Genomic DNA, 19,260 nt, shown 5'->3' with positions numbered 1-19,260 from the left:
GAGATGTAGCCATGTAAGAGACATGTTGCTAGACGGTTGCGGCATGACATCAAGACACAACAATGTAATATGGTATTTAGAGACTTAGATGTGGTCTGTCTCAGACTCACCTAGAGAGAGAGAGAGAGAGAGAGAGAGAGAGAGGTTTGTGGGTAAAGTTTTTGAGAACAGAGAGATTGAGTTGTCAACTAAGCCTACGAGAGAGAGAAATAAAGAGATTGTAAGGGGGGAGAAAAGCTAAATGTGAAGCAATAAAGTAGTGTAAACTCAACTTGGGCGAATTCGAGTGGGCTCACTAGAGTTCATAAAACATAAAAAAAGAAAATTATAAAAAAAAGAAAAAATAATAAAGTAAAATAAAAAGGTGTGGTTTCTATAAGGTTCCAACCTTAAACAATTCAATTAAGATGCACATCCAAATTTTATCATAACATGTAATTTTGGTGTAAAAAATTCTTCGGATTATTTGAAAATCTATTTTCATATCTAATTAGAAAATTTTAAACTACAAAAATGGTTAAAATCAAGTAGATCTATAAGCATATGAAAATCTTGAAAATGAATGGTGTTGAAAGATGCACTATTTTTATGATTTTTTTTTTTAATTAAAATATTCATATATCTTGACGTCAAGATAATCAATTAGAGGGTTTTTCAACATTAAAACAACCTTTTTCAATGGATTTTTGAGGTGCATATTTAATTCTACATTTTAAGGTTGCAACATTATATAAACTTTTTCCAAACGTTTTTTAAACTTAAAGCAACTTTAAGAGGTCCAAATAAGCTAAGGAAACTATATAAAAAAAAATGGATCTAAAAGATGCTGATTTATAGGTGGGGAGATGTTAAAAGATGATCTAAAAAATGATATATATAAGAATAGCGATTACGGCCAAAAACACTTTCTATATCTCCCCTACAACATAAAACTTTTATACCCTTTTACCCACCCCTCCATTCTAAATGGAGGGCTAAGATTGTCTCAATCACAATGTCACGTCTCTACAATATTTTATTTTTAATTTTTTTTCTATAAACTATTTTGACACCAAATTTTGTATGTTCAGTCCTCTATTAAACTCGCACTAACAAAAAATATATAATAAATATTTTCAATAAAATAAAATGACTAAAATACTCTTAAAAGTTTCAAGGCGTATTTTGGTCATTATATTTTATCGAAAAAATATTTTTAATATTTTAATAGGTGCTCCCCAATGAGAAGATGACACGTACTAAATTTCATATTCATACAATTTATATAAAAAGAACTTAAAAATAAATTATTTTGAGTCGTCGGATCTGAAATCAAACGGTGAGTGGCTCTCTTGATCAAAATTGGACAGTTGGATGGTAGGGCAAGCATAGATCTTCTATGCTGTAAGAGAAGTGTAGAAACCTTTCCCAAAACGGCCACCAATCATTTTTAAAAATATCCAAATCATTTAGAAAAATATACACCATTTATATATATATTTTTTTACAATTTTTGAATTTTTGTATTTCTTTTTTGTATATCCTGAGTTGTACACACAACCCAGGCTGAGAAACTGGACTCGGCCAAGGGCTACAAACGACCTAAAAAGAGGCACAGCTTGGTGGAGAGAGAGAGAAAGAGAGGTCGAAAAAATTATTTGGGTTCTCAAAGAAAACCCAACAACTTTCCTCATTGTGGTGGAGCAGTGTTCGACAAATCGAACAGGAATCAGAAACTAGCAAAGGGTTAGGTCCGAGTAACATGTCGGTTCACCATGTCTAATTAAACAGTCCAGGTTAAAAAAGTGTTAAAAAAATTAAAAAAATATTTAAAAATTATGAAAAATATATTTAAAGTATAATTAAATAAACAACATCCAAATGAAGTTAAAAAAATATTGAAAAAATGAATTTTTAAAAATCGATTTGTATTTAGGGGTATTTTAATAATAATTTTTTTTTAAAAAAAATATAAAAACGAATATTCATTGCCAAATATTTTACCAACTTCGTCAAATGATAAAAATACATTAAAAAAACTCACTACAAACAAATTCTCTAATTTTGGGATTAAAATGAGTCAATTCGTTAATTATTAATAAGGATTGTATATTACGAGACTTTATCGGTTTTTTACAAAGATGTTACAATTATTTTTAGTTATTAGATGTCAAATTAAATGGTCCTTATATTTTTTTTAACCGGATATAATTCATAATCCTCGTATTTTTTACTTTTTTGTTTTTTTTTTTAACATTACAGCCATACCCTACAAAAATTGTTGATGAGTGGAAGAGTTTTGGTCATTTGTTGGAAAGATGTAGGCTGTTTGGTTCTGTGTTAAATATACGGCTAGGAAGAGAAGTCGTGGCAGCTTACTTCCAACTACCCACAAAGTGTGTAACCCTGCTTTACATAAAGTAATGGTTTGTATAAGGCTGAGGCCCTGAAGCTCACCTTCAAATAGTGCTGACATATATTGTTTTAATATTAGAAATTTTTAAGATGATTTGAAAATTTATTGTTCTCTAATTATAAAATTTATATATTAAAAAATGGCGAATTGAGCAGATCTACGAGTATTTGAAAAACTTGAAAATTGACGGTCTCGATAATACATCACGTTTGTTTTGTGTAAAAATATATTTAGAAAAATATTTTTATGCGAAAGAATTTTCTCATATGGTTGAGCGTCAGACTCAATTGGTCACAATGCATCTTTTCACACCAATTGCCACTTAATTGATGTGAAAATATCTTCATTCCTAACTACATGAGATAATTTTTTCATGTGAAAATATTTTCTGTACAAAACAAACTTGCTATATAAAATGCACTATTTCCAAGACTTGAATTTTATTTTTTCTCATGTCCATTAATCTTGAAGTTGAGATGGTCGAATTGAGGATTTTTCAATATCTAAACAACATCTTGTGAATTTTTAAGTCACACGTTAATTTGATTGTTTAGGGCCTCGGCCTTATATATACATTTTCCTTAGAGAAATTGACAACAAAAATCCAATTCTCCCCAAAGGAGAGCAGATGCCTGGAGAGAAATAGATCTAGTTTCTTTTCAGTATTTATAAAATTGGTGATCTGTATTGAGAATCATCACTTTTAATTGGGAATCGGTCCAGATTAACCTCGTTCTTTGTTTGAACTAGAAATAAGGCTTGTTCCTTTGAAATATTTTTTATTTCCTATTTTTTGGACCAATTTTCAAATTGAAGAATGGGTGATTCATCTATCCAAAATCTCCATATATCCAGGTTCTAAAACACTATTTCTTCCAATAAATAAGAATCAAGGTATTTATACAATTTGCGGTCTAAAGGTATAAGGCATCCATTTTAAAAACTGATGCAAATAGGTGGTCCATTGAAAAACAATTGAAACTAATAGTCCAAATATTTTCTTAATGCTGCAGTTTGTATACGGATGCATTCGTAGGTGTAGAGGTAAGGTGCACCTTCAAATTTTACCATGGTATATAATTTTGATGTAAAATGTTCTTAGGATATCTCAAAATCTATTTTTATATCTAATTACAAAATTTTAAATTTTAAAAAATGGTTAAAATCAAGTAGATCTATAAACATATGAAAATCTTTAAAATAGACAGTATAGATAGTATGTTGTAAAATGCATTATTTTTAAGACTTAAAATCTTTTAATTTTCATAGTCATACATCTTGATGTCGAGATGATCAATCAAAATGTTTTTCAACATTAAAACTATTTTTTCCGATGGATTTTTGAGAGGCATCTATAGTTCTACATCATAAGGTAGCATCCTTACGTAAACTTTTTTTTTTTTTTTAATATAATTACTATTTTAATTTTTAAAATTTATTTATTTATTCATATTCATGATTTCCAACTTAAAAATTATATATTTTCAAAAAAGGAAAAAGTTTATATAGAGCTAATGCTCTAAACAATCAAATTTGAGCCTACCTCAAACATTTCACTAGAAGAGGCTGTTTTGATGCCCAAATATTTTCAAATTGATCATCTCGACATCAAGATGCAAAGACATGAGAAAAAAATAGATTGTAAGTTTTGGACATAGAGTATTTTATAACTAATTTTTAAACCGTCAATTTTTTAGATTTTCAAGTTTCGATAGATATGTCAATCAATACTATTTTCGAAGCTTTAAAATTTATAAATAAATATAAAAATATATTTTAAAGCTATCACAAAGGTTTCCAATATTTAAACCGCATTTCTCGACTGAAGGTAGGCTCTAATTCTCTCTCTCAAATTCCTCTCTCTTCCTCTCTCTAAAATTTCCCGTCTCTCGCTACATGCATATGGACCACTACAAGGTCCTTGAGCTGAGGAGCGATGCCACGAAGGAAGAGATCAAGGAAGCGTTCAGGAAACTAGCTCTGAAATTCCACCCAGATAGGCACACCCACTCCTCAAAAGAGATCAAAGAAAGCTCAATTCACCGGTTTAAGCAGATTTCAGAAGCTTATGACATATTGGGTGATGATAAAAAGAGGGCAAATTATGATAGAGGAAGGGGACCTTTCAATAGAGGGGTCAATTATTCAGGAAGTTATGGTTTCTATAAAAGTTCTTACAGACCAAGAACAAGACCCAAGTCCAGTAATTACAGTGGGTTTGATTCTGGTATTCTTTTTCAGTTCTTAACCCAAAGGCGGTTTCTTCTTAATGTGGCCTTTGCAAGGTAATTCTTGAGTTCTTTCTTGTCTACATGAAAAATGCAAGCTTTTTCTCTTTTGGGTGGCCTTTGAAATGGATACTCTCTCTCTCTCTCTCTCTCTCTCTCTCTCTCTCTCTCTCTCTCTCTCTCTCTCTCTCTGTCTATCTAAGAATAGCACTAATGGGTTTTTTGTGGGTATATATATATATATAGTCATCATGTGTTATGTGAAGGACTTCGAATTTTTGCCTTGATATTTTTGGTGGACTTGGGGATGAATTATTTGCTCAAAGTTTGTAGTTTGTTAATCTTTTCTTTTTTGGCATGCCCATGCACTATAAAGTTAGTTGTAAGAGTAGTCTATTATTATAATTTGGTTTAATGGACTTGAATTTTTGTTTGTATTGTAGTTTAAGTGGTGGCATTGTCCTTGATGTAATTTTGGTTTGTATTTTGGTTTTCATAATCATTCAAGATATAAATTGTTGGGGTTTTCATGGTTCCAGGGTTTAGCAGGACCTATGTATTTCAGGAGGCTTTAATAATTTTCTTTACTGATGGAAAAGTTATCATGGCTTGTTTTGAAATACAAATTTGATTTCTTTTCAGGGTGGATTATCAGTTTTCTGCTTCGAAATATGAATCAAATTATTTAATATCTATTGTGAAATGTATGAATTTGGTAATTTAATGGTGTAGATTATTTATTGTAGAAGTCACAAAATAAATAAAAAGAGAGTTAAAAACTAGAATGATCTTGCACTGTAACGCCCATTGAAGATTAGACTGTAATCTTCTTTATAATTACCATCAGAAAAACAAACTCCCACTGTTAATATCAGCAACAAGGAAATTATACGCCTCCCTTGATAAACTCACAATCAACTTCATGTAAATGTCCTCAGCATCAATCAATATCCATTTATGCTTTCATCCATTTTATGATTACTGTATTTCCCTTTCTCTTCTTTTGGCTTCTTATACTTCGTTTTGAATTCTTTTTACTTCTTTTCTGTTTAATAATAGAATTTTATAATATTTTTTGCTTGTCATGCATGCTCTTTGTAGGTATATGGATTGATTAGCTTCTTGAACTTTACACATTTATTGGTTCTGACAGTGTTGTTTCTTCAGTATCTTGTTTGGCGGGGCCGTTTTCATAAAAACAAGTGGGGATGCAATATGGAAGATGCGTAACTCTGGGGTGAGTAACATTTATTTTCTTCCATTTCCCTCTTTGTGGTTTTAGTAAATTTTATGATATCATTTTTTTTCTTTCTTTCGTTTTTTTTTTTTTGAGAAAATGAAAAGCTCGAATGGTCTGAATATGTATTTGGATTTTCATGAATTTCGTGTGGTCTTTTGTTTTATACATTGATCAAGAATTCGTTCTTGTATCTTGAGTAGGAAAACGGCAAATCAGCATGTCAGTCATTTTTTTTTCCCCCCTTTAAGTATGTCTCTCATGGTTAGACCTATGGTATATTCACACCCTCAGTAGATTTTCATTAAGCAGTTGGAGAAAGAAGCTTTTTGGAATGTTATGAATTCTGGTAAGGGTAGGGTTTAGGTGTGTTTTGGGACATACCTATTGTAGTGAGTCCAGTCTTCCAAAATCCATCTCCAAGATAGATTTTGGATCCAAAACCTCTCATGTCCATCATCTAGACTACCACAATCATTAATCTGAAAAAAAAATGAATTTTGAGCTTTAAAAATGGTCAGTCACCTTTCATTCAATTTTCAAAGGATCATCAGATCTGCCCTGTTTTTGGAGCTCCGAAATCATAGATCTGAAGTGGAAATGAATTTTTAACGATTTGGGATATGTTCGGGTTACCTAAAAGCCTTGAAATCATGGCAGACACACGAATGGGCTAACTTCATCAAAGAATTTTTACTTTTGATGAATGAAATAAAATTATCTATATAAATATTTGCAGAATATGGACGTTAGTAGCAAAATGAGTCAAAAACATGTTATTTATGAGGAATTGTTCAATGTGAATTACGTTTTTTCTTTTTCTTGGTATATATGCATTGGCTTATCTCATAAAATATAATATCACAAACCACAGCATATTGAACTCGATTCACCATTCAAGAGGTATTGACTCTACTAATGCAAGCGACTAGTAAAGTTTCTTTAACCGGCAATTCTCATTGTATTTTCTTGAGATTTGAGAGTACACCTCCATGATGTTCTTCTATAGCAGCTATATGGTGGAGTTGTCACTTTGAAAAGCCCATGCCAATATTCAGAAAATGGGGGAAAATACTCCAGGCCAAGGTTTAGCCTCTTACTAACCTTTCACTCCTATCAGATGCAAAGTATCGTTTCTGGGAGCTTGTTGTTTCATTTGCTATTGATGAGGTGTTTCTAACATGCTTATTGGGGTTTGAAACTCTTAATCTGTATGTTCTTATTAGCACCTTTAGGGAAGTGAAAGAAAGATAATTCCTTTGACCTGGAAATATCATTTGACTCATTTATCACCCTATCGCCATCTAATCATGTTCAACTAGTTGCACAATAAGCTTGCCATATGTGAGAAGAGCTCTTATTTCTTCTTGCTACTTCTAGACTCAAAGGCTCAATTTACATACATTTTTACCTTTAGAGATACACAGCCTTATATCTATATATATAACCATTTTAATCAGTGTACATGGACACCAACACGGGTGTAATACCTAGTATGAGTATTGATTATCTAGTACGTCGTCCCAAAAATCCAGTACAATATCGGTGCGTCTGTACAATTGCACACACACAAATAAAATCTTTGATACTTAATTACATCAATTAATTTCAAAATTTGAATCTTGCAAGTGCAAATCGCATAAAGAGTAATTTACATTTTATATTATAAACCACATTTTAAATTAAAACATGTTTTATAAAAGATGGTATTTTTTTGAGTCCATATGTACCAATTAAAATATGGCAATAAATTATATGAATAAGGATATGCTTATGATAATTATAGTAAGATATTAAAAAACAAAATTATAAGTATATGCATGGGCAATTGCCCATACATTAAAGGGCAAACATTATAAGAGCATATAGGATTTTCATGCATTAGCGGGCATGCAAAAAGATATGCATGTCTTTAATTGTTACTTTCTAATTATTGCTTTGAGGATAATAAATGCACCATTAAGCATTTATGGCATCCGAATTTAGTTAGTAGCTATAATGAATTCAATAAGTAATATCTTCATCATTATCAACATCATCATTAGAGCCTTTTCCCAACTATTTGGGGTCGGCTACATGAATCCTGGTCCACCATTTTGCTGTAGCAAGGGCCATACTTTCAGTGAGGCCATATGTCCCCTTATCTTTTCTCACTACTTCTAACCATGTCCTTTTGAGCTTACCCATTACCCTTTTTGAGCATTTCACTTGAGACAACTCGCACCTCCTAACAAATGCCTTACTGGGTTTGCGCTGCACATGGCTAGCCCACCTAAGTCTACTTTCATTTTGAACTCTATCCCTTCTTATCTTGCCACTTATCCATCTCGACATCCTCATCTCAGCTACACTCATCTTATGGGTATGTCGTTTCTTGACCGTCCAACATTTCGCCCCATAATACAAAGCCGGTCTCACAACTCTCCTATAGAACTTCCCTTTTAGTTTTATGTGGTGATCACATAAAACCTCGGCTGCACATCTCCAATTTGCCCACCCAGCTTTAATTATATGTGCGACATCTTCTTCAATTTCTCTATTTTTCTGGTTATCGCCCCTAGATATCGAAAGTGCGCTCTTTTTGGTATTTCTTGCTCGTCAATCTTCACTACTACCTCATCTCTACTCGTATCATTATTAAACTTGTATTTATATTCTATCTTAGTCAGGCTAATTTTAAAACCTTTAGATTCTTGAGCATCCCTCCAAAGTTCTAATTTTGAGTTGACGCCGCTTCGGGTTTCATCAATCAAAACTATTTCGTTCGCGAAAAAACATACACCACGGTACCATATCTTGTAGGTACCCAGTTAAGTCCTCCACAACTAAGACAAAGAGGTATGGGCTCAATGTTGACCCCAAATATGGACCTATTGTCGCTGAAAATTCACTCCTCTCTCCATTAGTTGTTCACACACCAATTAGCGCTCTCTCGTACATGTCTCTCACCAAGTCGATTTTCTATCTAGAGACGTTTTTTTTTTTAATAGCCACCAAATTAAATCTCGAGGTACTCTATCATAAGTTTTCTTTAAATCAACAAAGACCATTTGGAGGTCTTTTCCATTTGCCCTAAACTTATCAATCGGTTGCCTAGGTAGGAAAATAGCCTTAACTGTTGACCTTTCTGGTAGAAAACCGAATTAGTTTTTTGATACACTTGTTTCATTCATTAGTTGTTACTCAATCACTCTTTTCTACAACTTCATAGTGTGGCTCATAAGTTTGATCCCTCAATAATTCGCACAATTTTGTATATCTTTTTTGTACTTGTAAATAGGTACCATAGTACTTTTCCTCTATTCGCCTAGCATCTTATTTGTTCTCAACATTTTGTTGAGCAACTTGGTCATCTAGTCAATGACAATCTCCCCCATGCACTTCCATACCTCTATCAGGATACCATATGGTCCTAAAGCCTTTCCTATCTTCATCTTCTTCAAAGCCTTTTTCATTTCTGATATCATAATTCAACGAGTGATATATATGCCATAAATGTACGTACTTAAAATGGATGACATAGTGGTTATTAATTTTAATGCCATTTGAAATGGTCATGGGTTCGAGTCCCACGAATTGCCACTTTCACTATACAATCAAATAGGACACCACGTGTCTAAAAATTCGACACGCCGTGTCGGGGTGAAACTTAGCATACATATGAATAACGTGTATTCTACGTGTCTAGGCGTGTCGAAATACAATACTAGAATAAAAATGGAGTGTCTGGGTAATACTAATTCTAACCCTATGAAAGCCTCAATTCTATACTCATTTTTGCTTCAAAATGCACACAGCCTTTGAGTATAATATCATCTTCACCATAGGGAGCCTCAACTTCACAAACATTTTTACGAGGGTTCTAAATCCACAGATCTGGATCAGGAATTACCGATCCAGATTGCATTCAGTTGGAGACCAACCCACCCAGATCCTTTATAGAACTAGGAATTGGTCCAACTCGATGGGAAACACCAAGTTCTGTCAGTGACCCAAGCGAGTCTGTCAGTGAAATCGGCGATCCAAGTCAAATAACTCTTTTTTATTTTTTTATTTCTTTTAACCCAGAGAATCGCTGATCTAGGTGACGAGTTGCCAATCCCGGATCAGTACAGTTTGAGGGCCAATCCAATATCATTTTGGGTTTTAAAATGATTTTTACTTTCATAAATGGACAACTTGATGTATGTAAGATCAATTTTACAAATTGAAAGCCACAGATTTATGAACACACTTAGATATTCAACAAGCCATTTCTATGCCATTTGATTCATGATTCTTGTAGCTCATTCCCAATGATACTTTCTGCAAAAAGTTCATAACAATCTGGGCATGGGTTTTCTCTAGGTAGCATTTATTCCTTTGTGAAAAGATACAGCTGAAAGAAGGGAGTAGACATATATATGCAGGACTTGGATAGATATGGTGCTCCCTGTACAAGTGCATGTCTAAGGAGAAACTTGTAAAGGGGAGAGAGAGAGAGAGAGAGAGAGAGAGAGAGAGAGAGAGAGAGAGAGATATTCGATAATTTATTGTCCCTGAGAAATATTTTATTTTGTTGCGTTGGATCTCAATGTACCATGTTGTTGCCATCCTGAGTCACCAGGTCCCATGTCCCAAATCTGCCAACATGGGCTTAGGCAGTAATTAGAAGCCTAGAGAACTGCACTTAAAAGGGTAGGGTTAAGGTTCGTCCAGGGATGCACCTGTTACAGTGAATCCACCCCCTCCCAAAATCCATCTTGGATATGGATCTTGGATCCAATATTTGCAGGTCTGTCATCTAGACCACCCCTATTATGAATCTGAGAAAAAAAAAAAAAAAGAGCATTGAGTCTTAAAAATGGTCCATCTTGGGGCTCTTTCTGTTTTTTGAACTATTCATTTTATTTCTTTAAAGATCATCATCTGTAGTGGTTTTGGAGCTGCAAATTCATGAAGCTTATGCAGAGATGGAATTGCACTAATTTGGGATGTGTCCAAGTCCTAATCCTTCGATTACCAGGTGGACACATTAGTTGGTCGCTTTACCAAGTTTTCCATAGTCAGATCTCTTCTAAATATTATGATCCCATCTATTTTAGAAGTTTGATGCCAACCACTAAGATTTTATTTCGCTTGTTTTTCAAGATGGATGGAGAAATTAGCCTTGAACCTTGATAGATGCTCAATACCTGTGGCCTTCTTTATTTTGATCATTTGATTTCGAGAAACTTGCAGTCCACCTGTATGAGGATCATAAGAGTATCCTCCTATGCCATCTCGATCATCTATTCATTTGGTCAGTGGAGATTGATGAGTAACACTTACAAACATAGATTAAAATGACCAGGCAGTCTCCCAAATGAAGGTGGGGGGATATGGTGTCTTCCGTCAAGGTTTTTGCCATCAAGTGACCACCTAGGTTGTGTCAAAGGTGCTTTCATCAATAACCTGGCTCAGTGGCAGGAGATTCCATAGATTCGGGCCACGGGGCGCAGAAAATGAGACAGGAGGTTATTATTTTCACTTTTTGGTTTTATCCTAGCTTGTTGCTAATGAGAGAGGTGGATCTCTCTCTCTTTCTCCAATTGAAGATTCACAGCATGTCCGATTATCAAATGCAGAAAATGGGAGAGGTGGATTTCTCACTCTCTCTCTCTCTCGAATTGAAGATTTAAGCATGTCTGATTGTTCAAATGCAGAAATCATTTGAAGAAGCAATGGAGTCTATAGAGAGGAAGCGCAGGGAAAAAGTCGAATAGAAGAGCATTCAAATGGATAACACTCAAATGTGTATAAAGGATTTTATGTCCTCACTGAAAAGGTGGAGAGATGAGTTCTGATTCTTGTAGCAAAGGTGCCTAATAGTGTGCTCTCTGCAGTTCTTTTTTGAATGTTAAAGTTCTCTTTGCAGTTCTTTTAAATGCTGTGATAATTTCTTATTTTGCTTTTGTATTATTCTGAGCATTCATTATGTATTCACTATGTGATGGTTCTTGTATTCTAAACATGAATGAAGTATTCTTCTCCGTTCTTTGTCTTCAATACCATCAGGTTGGGGAATGTCTTCTTTCCATATTACTTCTCATATTTCCTAGGTTTGAGGACTAGGATTCGTGTAGCCGACCCAATTATTTGAGAAAAGGCTTTGACGATGATGACGATGATGATATCCTAGATCACAAGAGGTCGGTCCTGAGCTGATGGGCATGGACCCTGGGCACCTTACTACTTGGCCAAGCCTAGACCAGGCCTCGTGGAATTTGACAAAATGATGTTTAAAAAAGTGAAAATGACCAGGCCCAGGACAAGGCCAGCCATGACCTCAGCCTAAGATTGGCCTGGTCCAGCACCGCCTGCCCTAGAACCAAGGTGGCTTGACCCTAGCTGCCTTCAGACCAACTCTTGTGGCCCCAGCTTGGTTTTCTGGGGCCCATCTGGTTTTTTAGGACTTATCCAACCGTCCATTGCCAGCTCTATGCATGAGCATACGCATACAAACAAGCGTGATGTTTGTATTAGGTCAATCTTATATTATTGGTGCATGAAAATCTATTGCCATCCTTAATTATGAAATTAATATTCCAAAATCGATGACGTTTAAGTGGATCTACAAACACTCGAAAATTTTGAAAATTGATGGCTCAGATAATGTGGTAGAAAAACTATTTTTAAGACTTAAATTTTTTTTTTCCTCATCCATAAATCTCGAGTCGAGATGATAACAATTGGAGGATTTTCAAACATTAGAACAACCTTCTCTGTGCACCTTGCTTCTATAGTCTAAGATTAGCACCTTATATAAATTTTTTCCTACAAATAAATATACAATACATGAATGAACATCTAATCACATATTCACATCAATGAATGTGAATGTATTTAAAAGAATCTTGATGTCCACATATTCACATCAATGAATGTGAATATATTTCAAAGAATCTTAATGTCCACTTCATGTCAAAATCCAGTATGCCTGGTTAGCCATGTTAAGCATAATACGCATGCATAAAACAACCCCAATTTTGATCCAACCTCATACTCGATGTGACACTTCTATCCATGATCGTTGATGACATGCTAAACAATATGTGTGCACTCGATGATTTAGAAAACGGGTTGGCATGGAATTGCCCCGGTCTGACATGAGAATTGGTCACCTCATTCCAATTCTGCGTATATATGGAAAAACGATCTAATCTATAAGGGAACCTGACCGTTCTACGGTAAAACGACGATCCGGATTGTCGATTTACCGATTCGGACTAATTTTTGGCCGGTTCATTATTTTTTCACGTGTTTTTTCGCCGATTTACTATTTTTTTCACAGCAATCTGGACTGCCGATTCATCGATCCATACCGATTTTTAGAATACCGATCCAAAACATCGATCCATTTTTTAAAATAACTGCCTTAAAGGAAAAACATAAATCATTTTCTAAAACTAATAATTTTTCAATGAAAACCATTTTTCAAGTTTGGAACCCACAATAATTAGGGTTATTTAAGTTATTTGGCTCGAGTAAAATAAGTAGCTAAATTACCACAATGGCCGCACTTGATCATGTTCTAATTATAGGGTACCTTAAGCAAATAATTGAATAGGTGCCTAACTGAAATGGTGTTTAGAAGAAATCGTTTTGTTAGTATATTCGTTGATCCAACCACCTCACTACCACATCAATTCTTAGAATTGGTTTGACGACCACCTTGTTGATATTTTCCTCTTTTAGTTCCAACAAGTCTACCAGGTGGCCATTTTAGTTTCCAACCACCTTGTCGGGCACGTATTGGGAGCATACTGTACAACTCCCAAAGGCAAAAGAGTACCTAGGGAGATCTTTTTTTATCTGAAATTTTAGGATCTATTGAAGTATAATTAGATAATTATTTTCAAGAAAATAATAATAATTTTAAGTACTTGACCACTTAGATTTTTTCCTAAAAAAATTAGACTTTTTTGTTCAATCTTGGGATGTTAATTTTTCGAGGCACATATATAATTGGTGTGATGGTAAAAGGCTCGGGTAGCCTACATAAGTACATGCGTTCGAGTCTTGAGAGCAGCCACTTTGTGCACAAGCCAAATGTTAAGACCATTTCCAGCCCACCCCTCTTGAGACCTTAGTTAGGCGGGACCACTACCAAATTACTGCCGTTCTTTTTTATATATATATATATAATTGTTTCATTTATTTATTTATTTTAAGTCAGTTATTAGTTAAAGGTACACCCCGGCTTCCAAAAATATTCCTAACATGAGTTTTATCTCGAAGGAGCACGTGCATCTGCCGGAACACCACATCTTTCACTTGTTACCCCAAGTATCCCATTGGATATTTGACCCTTTCTTTCTCAGATATTTCTTTGATATTTCTTATTCATATAACCTGTTTCTTTTTTAGATATTTCTTGTTAAGCAAAATATCTTCTTTACAATATTTCTTGTTAATATAACCTATTACATGAGAAATCATTTATCTCTCTCTCTTATAGGGTGGATCTAGACTCGTATAGTATTCTGGTCCAGGTCTTAAACCAAAACCCAACTTTACGAATCCAAATTTGGACCCATACCCAAATCCAAGGTCGGGCCTACCTGTCGAGTCCATTGCCATCCCTACTCTTTTTCTCGTGAATTTGGCTGATATCAATCAAAATTCATGAGCAGATATCAATCAAAATATCTGCTCATGAAGAGTAGTAGGTCCTAAAGCCACATTATAGCTACGTTAGGAGAAGAAAATAATATATTCTTATGATTAGATATACAAATGGAATTGAGCAAAGGATATAAGCAAACATTTCATATGAGCCTAATAACCATCATACATGTCAAGCATTATTCAAAGGAAAGTATTTCGCAAGGCGCAGCTTTATAAAGCCGCAGCTTACATCTCATTGAAAAGTGTAAAATGCAGCTTAGTATTGGAGAACCTTCAAATCGATCATCTCAAGCTCGACTACAACAGATTTGAAAATAACCTTAAAATTGGTTTATTTGTAACATAGTTTTTGGACTGCTGAAGGGCTCACTTATCTACAAAAAAAAATCTTCATTATTTTTGAAGTTTCAAATTCAATTGCCAAGGGGGAAATAGATTTGCATGGGCTCCAAACTGGAATTGCATTTTCATCTAACAGTGGCTATGGGTCTGGTCTGGATCAAGACCTAAATAGTATTTAGGTCGAGGTTTTGAACCGGAACCCTTTGGATCCAAAATTTGGACCTATACCCAGACCCGAGGTCAATTGCCGGGTTTGGTCAGGTCGATTGCCACCCTATGACTATGAGGTCCTTTATTTTTATTTTTATTTTTGTTGCCCTCTTTTTACCATCATATATCCATATCAACATTTACAGCATTGCACAACATTTATGGATACCCACATTCCTTACTGTTCTACACAATAACTAAAAATTCCTTTTCTGTTATACGCAATAACTGAAAATTTCGCAAAAACAAATGTATTGGCAACATTTATGAATATCTACATATACCTATATTATTTGGGTCGGATCCCCGACCTTTCGGGTCGGAGAATTTGGAACCATACTTGGACCCAAGATCGGGTCTACCCATGGGCTCCCTGGTTTGGTCGTGTCCATTGCCACCCCCATTTTCATGTGGGCTTTCGAGACAGTTTATCATATATGGTAAAGCTGCGACCCTAAGGAAACCGCACCCTTCACAAAAGAGTAACAAACAGAAACTGTTTGCTGATATTCTTGGCCACAACATTATTTCAGCCAAAGAGTGATGAACAAACAGTGTTTCATAAATCGCCTGTCCAACTCGCCAGAGTCAGGCCGGATCAGAAGTATGGTGATTCCTTGCGAAAACACCACAGAATCACAAGTCCGCCAGTTTTTTGAAAGTAAAATTTGTCTTATTAAAATTCACGGGGTCCTCGAGTCGGCACCTGCTTCGACTATGTAGAACACTCGTTGGAAAGAAAGGAACACCAGAAATGGGATTATCTTGAACTGTGGCAATGGACAAAACACTTGACAAAAAGACTTATCTTCCAATAACTGTAATGACGAAAATCCTCGTAAAAGAGAGCGAGAATTTTTGAACTACAAAAAGTTTTGCTGTTCAACTAGATATCAGGACCTAGTACACAGACCATGACACTTCAAAGGACTAAATTTTACTGTTCATTCAAAGAAAAACAAAGTGAAAGTATTTAATATGTACACAAGGATGCCCACAACAGAATTAAGCTTCAAAACCTACATCGCTGTCTGAGGTCAATCTTCCTATACCAGTAGACTAGACATAACCAGCTCGCCGCATACGAGAATTAGCAAAACAATGCTCTCTCTTTCACACACACATGCGCAGAGACGCACAAAGAATACAAGCAATTTTGAATGTGACTATAAGTATGTGTGTATGTAAACGAACCGTTACCACAGCGAATATACAAAACAAGAGAGAGAGAGGCACATGGATACCTCATAACCCAAGCAAAACTGTGTATGCCTCTCAAACTAGAATGAGTTCATCTCCAACAGATATGTCCGCCTCTTCACAAGCGCCTTCACTGCTGCCTTAAAGGGCCCATCAAAAGCTCCACAAACAAAAGCCTCTGCTTCTCTCTTACTATTCCCACCACTCCCCAGCTCACCGGACGGCTTAATTGCCACCAAAGTGGCCCCTTGCATCCCCATACCATCAGGTAACTCCAAATAAGGAGCATATCTCAACTTCATATTCAATGCTGGAACTTGGGTTCGGCTAGAACCCGCAGAAGCAGCTAATGGCTTCTCTCTGAACTCTCTCAACTGTTCAATACCCATACTCAATGTCCCTTGCCCATCTGCATCGGTCAAAACCAGGCTCTTCAAAGTTGGGTGCTCCCGAATTATTTGTTGAAGAAAGTAATGCCTAGCTGAGGCTGCGATGAGTGAGCTTATGGTCCAAACCACTCTCAATTTCAACCCCCCATTTGTGTAGAAAGATTCAGGGAAGCTCCCATTGTCATCAAGGGGTTCATGGTCTGAAACAGGTTTCTTCTCCATCTTGGTTCCCCCTAAAATGACACAACTATGAAGGGTGCTTCCAAATTCAGCTTTCCATTTGAGGAGGACCCCATCATCGGTTCCAAGATCACCAGTAGGAAGTACAATCCGAAGATGGTGGACATGGTGGAAATTTCTAAGGACTTGGGCTGGTGAATGGTGAGCTAATTGAGGGAAAAGAGGCTTGTTGTTGTTAGTTCGAAGGCTATGGAACGGCTTTAGAAAGGCACCAAGCATGAGTTTGAAGAAATGGGAGAAGAGGTTTCTAGGTCTAGGGAGAATAGAAGAGTTGGGGTCATCATCATCTGTTCCTGAGATTACACAATCGAACTTTACCAGCACATTGTGGACTTCGGGTATAAGGGAATTGAATCGTTTCGAGACTGCAAAGCATCGGCCAAGAGATTTGACGTCCTCTAGTTTGTTGAAGATGATGAGGAGCAAAGAGTCAGGTAATCTGTCGAAGTGGTCTTCAGGGATAGGATAAGAAGGGGAGATTCTGGGTTTGGTCTGCATTTATGGGCTGAAGTAGCAGCCACTTTATCCAGAATAAAGACTCGTTTCTAGAAGTAGAGTCAACAAGGTTCACAGGGTGCTCTATAGGAAATTCACACAACTCCTATGAGACTAAAAAAAGAGTGTACAATTCAGTAATTTTGGAAAGTATCTTCGATGATCACCAATAAATACCAGAAAAACAGAGCAGGCTTTGAAGGCCAGAAAGATTCATTCAAAATTTGAAGTTAACTTGGGTCATCATTCATTACCTCCGGCTTCCAAAAAAGGGATTGAGGTATAAATGATTCTCCAAAGCTTCCAATGCTTGGCACACAAATTACATATTTCTTCGCTAAGCTTCAACTTCTGCTAACCGGTGACTGTTTGCACTTGTGAAATCCAAATCCTCCAAATTGGAAACCAGTCCTTCAAATTTCCTAATTAAAAATTGATCAATCAAATGATCCTTCAAAATCCCCCAATTTCAAAGTCACTTACAATTTGGGAATCACACACTCTATGACCATAGATCTTCAGGATTTTTATCTTGACCAGATGAAATCCCGGAAGCATACAATTTTCTGCCCAATTTACACCTACGAAGAATGCATGAAACCAGTAATCCCACAAATTACTCAAGAAGAGATTATGATAAAAATCCCAGATTAGGCCGCATCATAAACAAGAGAAAACGTTAAGTACACTATATTTCACAAATCCTGACATAATTGCGAACCAGGTGCCTTTGAAACCCTGAAAATAAACAGCACCTAAAGATGGCTTACCTTTGTATCGCTGTATATGGTGGATTTTAAGCTGGAAAAACCCTTATCTGGATCTGTAGTGCGAAAGAAAATAGAGCTTCAGCAACATTTGTAATCTCTTAAACCACAAAAACCAATCAATAAGATATCAGGAGAAAGCTTTGAAACAGAGAACCCTGGTGCCAGAAAAAGGAAGATTCAAAATCCGGAACCAAACTCGCCTAAGAACCAGTGCAGAAACACATAGAGAGCGCAAAATTAGGGTTTCCAGTGAGAAAAATTTCGAAGACTCTCCCTAATTGCCGGACTCCAGTAAGTACCGGCCTGAATTTGTTAAATTCGGGCACAAACCGAATCAGAGGAAATCAGAAGAACAACCCTAAGGCACCCTGCCTGAAATCCCAGATAAAGGATAAAAGATATTCAGGCCGAATCCAGCAGCAATTGGGCCAGTAACCTCAAGAAAATTGCCTAAGGGCTCACAAACCAACCGAAAAACCACCAAATGCTCTCAGAAAACCATCAAAATGGTTGATTTCTGTATCCCTCACAGCCAGATAAAAAGTCAGAAAACGGACAAACTGGCGGGAAACCACAGGAAAAGGCAGGAGATTCACCCTAGAACAATGAATCAAAACTCTCCCGTAAGATGACAGGAATCATTGAAAATCGCCTGAAAAAAGCATTTCCCGGCCAAAGTTGCTGATATCGAGAGAGAGAGAGAGAGGAATCCGCCACAAATCGCAGGGAAAAAGGATTTCCCGGCCAAATTAACGTCTGATATAGAGAGGAATCCGCCACAAGAGAGAAGTAATTACAGATTTGCCTTTTCTCCTCCTTTCTCTCTCTTCCTCTCTTTCTCTCTCTTCCTTGTTTCCTTAGCTTTTCTACGCGCTCAAGATTAGCCACAAGGGCGGGAGCACAGGCCTTCATTTTATAGGACAGGTTCGTAACGTCGCCGTTACGGAGTAGCGTATGAACGTATTGAATTCGACGGAAATAACATTGAGTAATAGTGCAATTCTCTTATTTGTCCCTGACTATTTCTCTCAAATTTTTATATGAAAATTAAAAACGACGAGGTTTAAAAAAGGCCCTCTTTATACTTGCACACATTCTCTCTAAA

The 19,260-nt window shown here is 35.9% G+C and overlaps 2 protein-coding genes across 7 annotated transcripts; one reads left to right on the top strand and one right to left on the bottom strand.

The window, feature by feature from the left end:
- The first annotated feature begins 4,179 nt into the window (after positions 1-4,179).
- On the top strand, positions 4,180-11,887 carry LOC18427082 (Chaperone DnaJ-domain superfamily protein). 6 transcript variants are annotated; one of them, XR_002279735.2, is made up of 4 exons: positions 4,180-4,680; positions 5,791-5,860; positions 11,193-11,355; positions 11,545-11,887. XR_002279735.2 is itself a non-coding variant. In XM_020662801.2 (4 exons), exons 1-4 carry the CDS (start codon positions 4,292-4,294, stop codon positions 11,573-11,575), a joined length of 564 nt encoding a protein of 187 aa, XP_020518460.1. In that variant the 5' UTR covers positions 4,180-4,291; the 3' UTR covers positions 11,576-11,887. The 6 variants fall into 6 exon arrangements, 4 of the variants coding, with proteins under 4 accessions (XP_020518460.1, XP_020518459.1, XP_006836202.2 ...); XR_016047617.1 differs by having other exon boundaries at positions 11,467-11,887; XM_020662801.2 differs by lacking the exon at positions 11,193-11,355 and adding an exon at positions 6,873-6,946.
- A 4,101-nt stretch (positions 11,888-15,988) lies between these two features.
- LOC18427081 (F-box protein At4g18380) lies at positions 15,989-19,043 on the bottom strand. Its single transcript, XM_088855753.1, has 2 exons — positions 18,156-19,043; positions 15,989-17,966 (listed from the first exon to the last, which is right to left on the bottom strand). The coding sequence occupies exon 2, from the start codon at positions 17,386-17,388 to the stop codon at positions 16,342-16,344; it is 1,047 nt and encodes a 348-aa protein (XP_088711879.1). The 5' UTR covers positions 17,389-17,966; positions 18,156-19,043; the 3' UTR covers positions 15,989-16,341.
- Positions 19,044-19,260: the final 217 nt, after the last annotated feature.

Source organism: Amborella trichopoda, chromosome 1, assembly GCF_054954075.1.
Source record: "Amborella trichopoda isolate Santa Cruz 75 chromosome 1, AtrichopodaSantaCruz75HAP2 v2.0, whole genome shotgun sequence".
Classification (NCBI taxonomy): domain Eukaryota; kingdom Viridiplantae; phylum Streptophyta; class Magnoliopsida; order Amborellales; family Amborellaceae; genus Amborella; species Amborella trichopoda.
The sequence above is the reverse complement of the archived record's forward strand: the minus strand, read 5'-3'. Positions and strand labels throughout refer to the sequence as shown.

Excerpts from the sequence above, each read along its gene's own strand:
- LOC18427082 (XM_020662800.2), top strand. The coding sequence starts at position 4,292 with ATGCATATGGACCACTACAAGGTCCTTGAGCTGAGGAGCGATGCCACG. Across the intron at positions 4,681-5,790 it reads CTTAATGTGGCCTTTGCAAG|TATCTTGTTTGGCGGGGCCG; the intron begins GTAATTCTTGAG and ends TTGTTTCTTCAG. Across the intron at positions 6,947-11,544 it reads GGAAAATACTCCAGGCCAAG|AAATCATTTGAAGAAGCAAT; the intron begins GTTTAGCCTCTT and ends GTTCAAATGCAG.
- LOC18427081 (XM_088855753.1), bottom strand. The coding sequence starts at position 17,388 with ATGCAGACCAAACCCAGAATCTCCCCTTCTTATCCTATCCCTGAAGAC.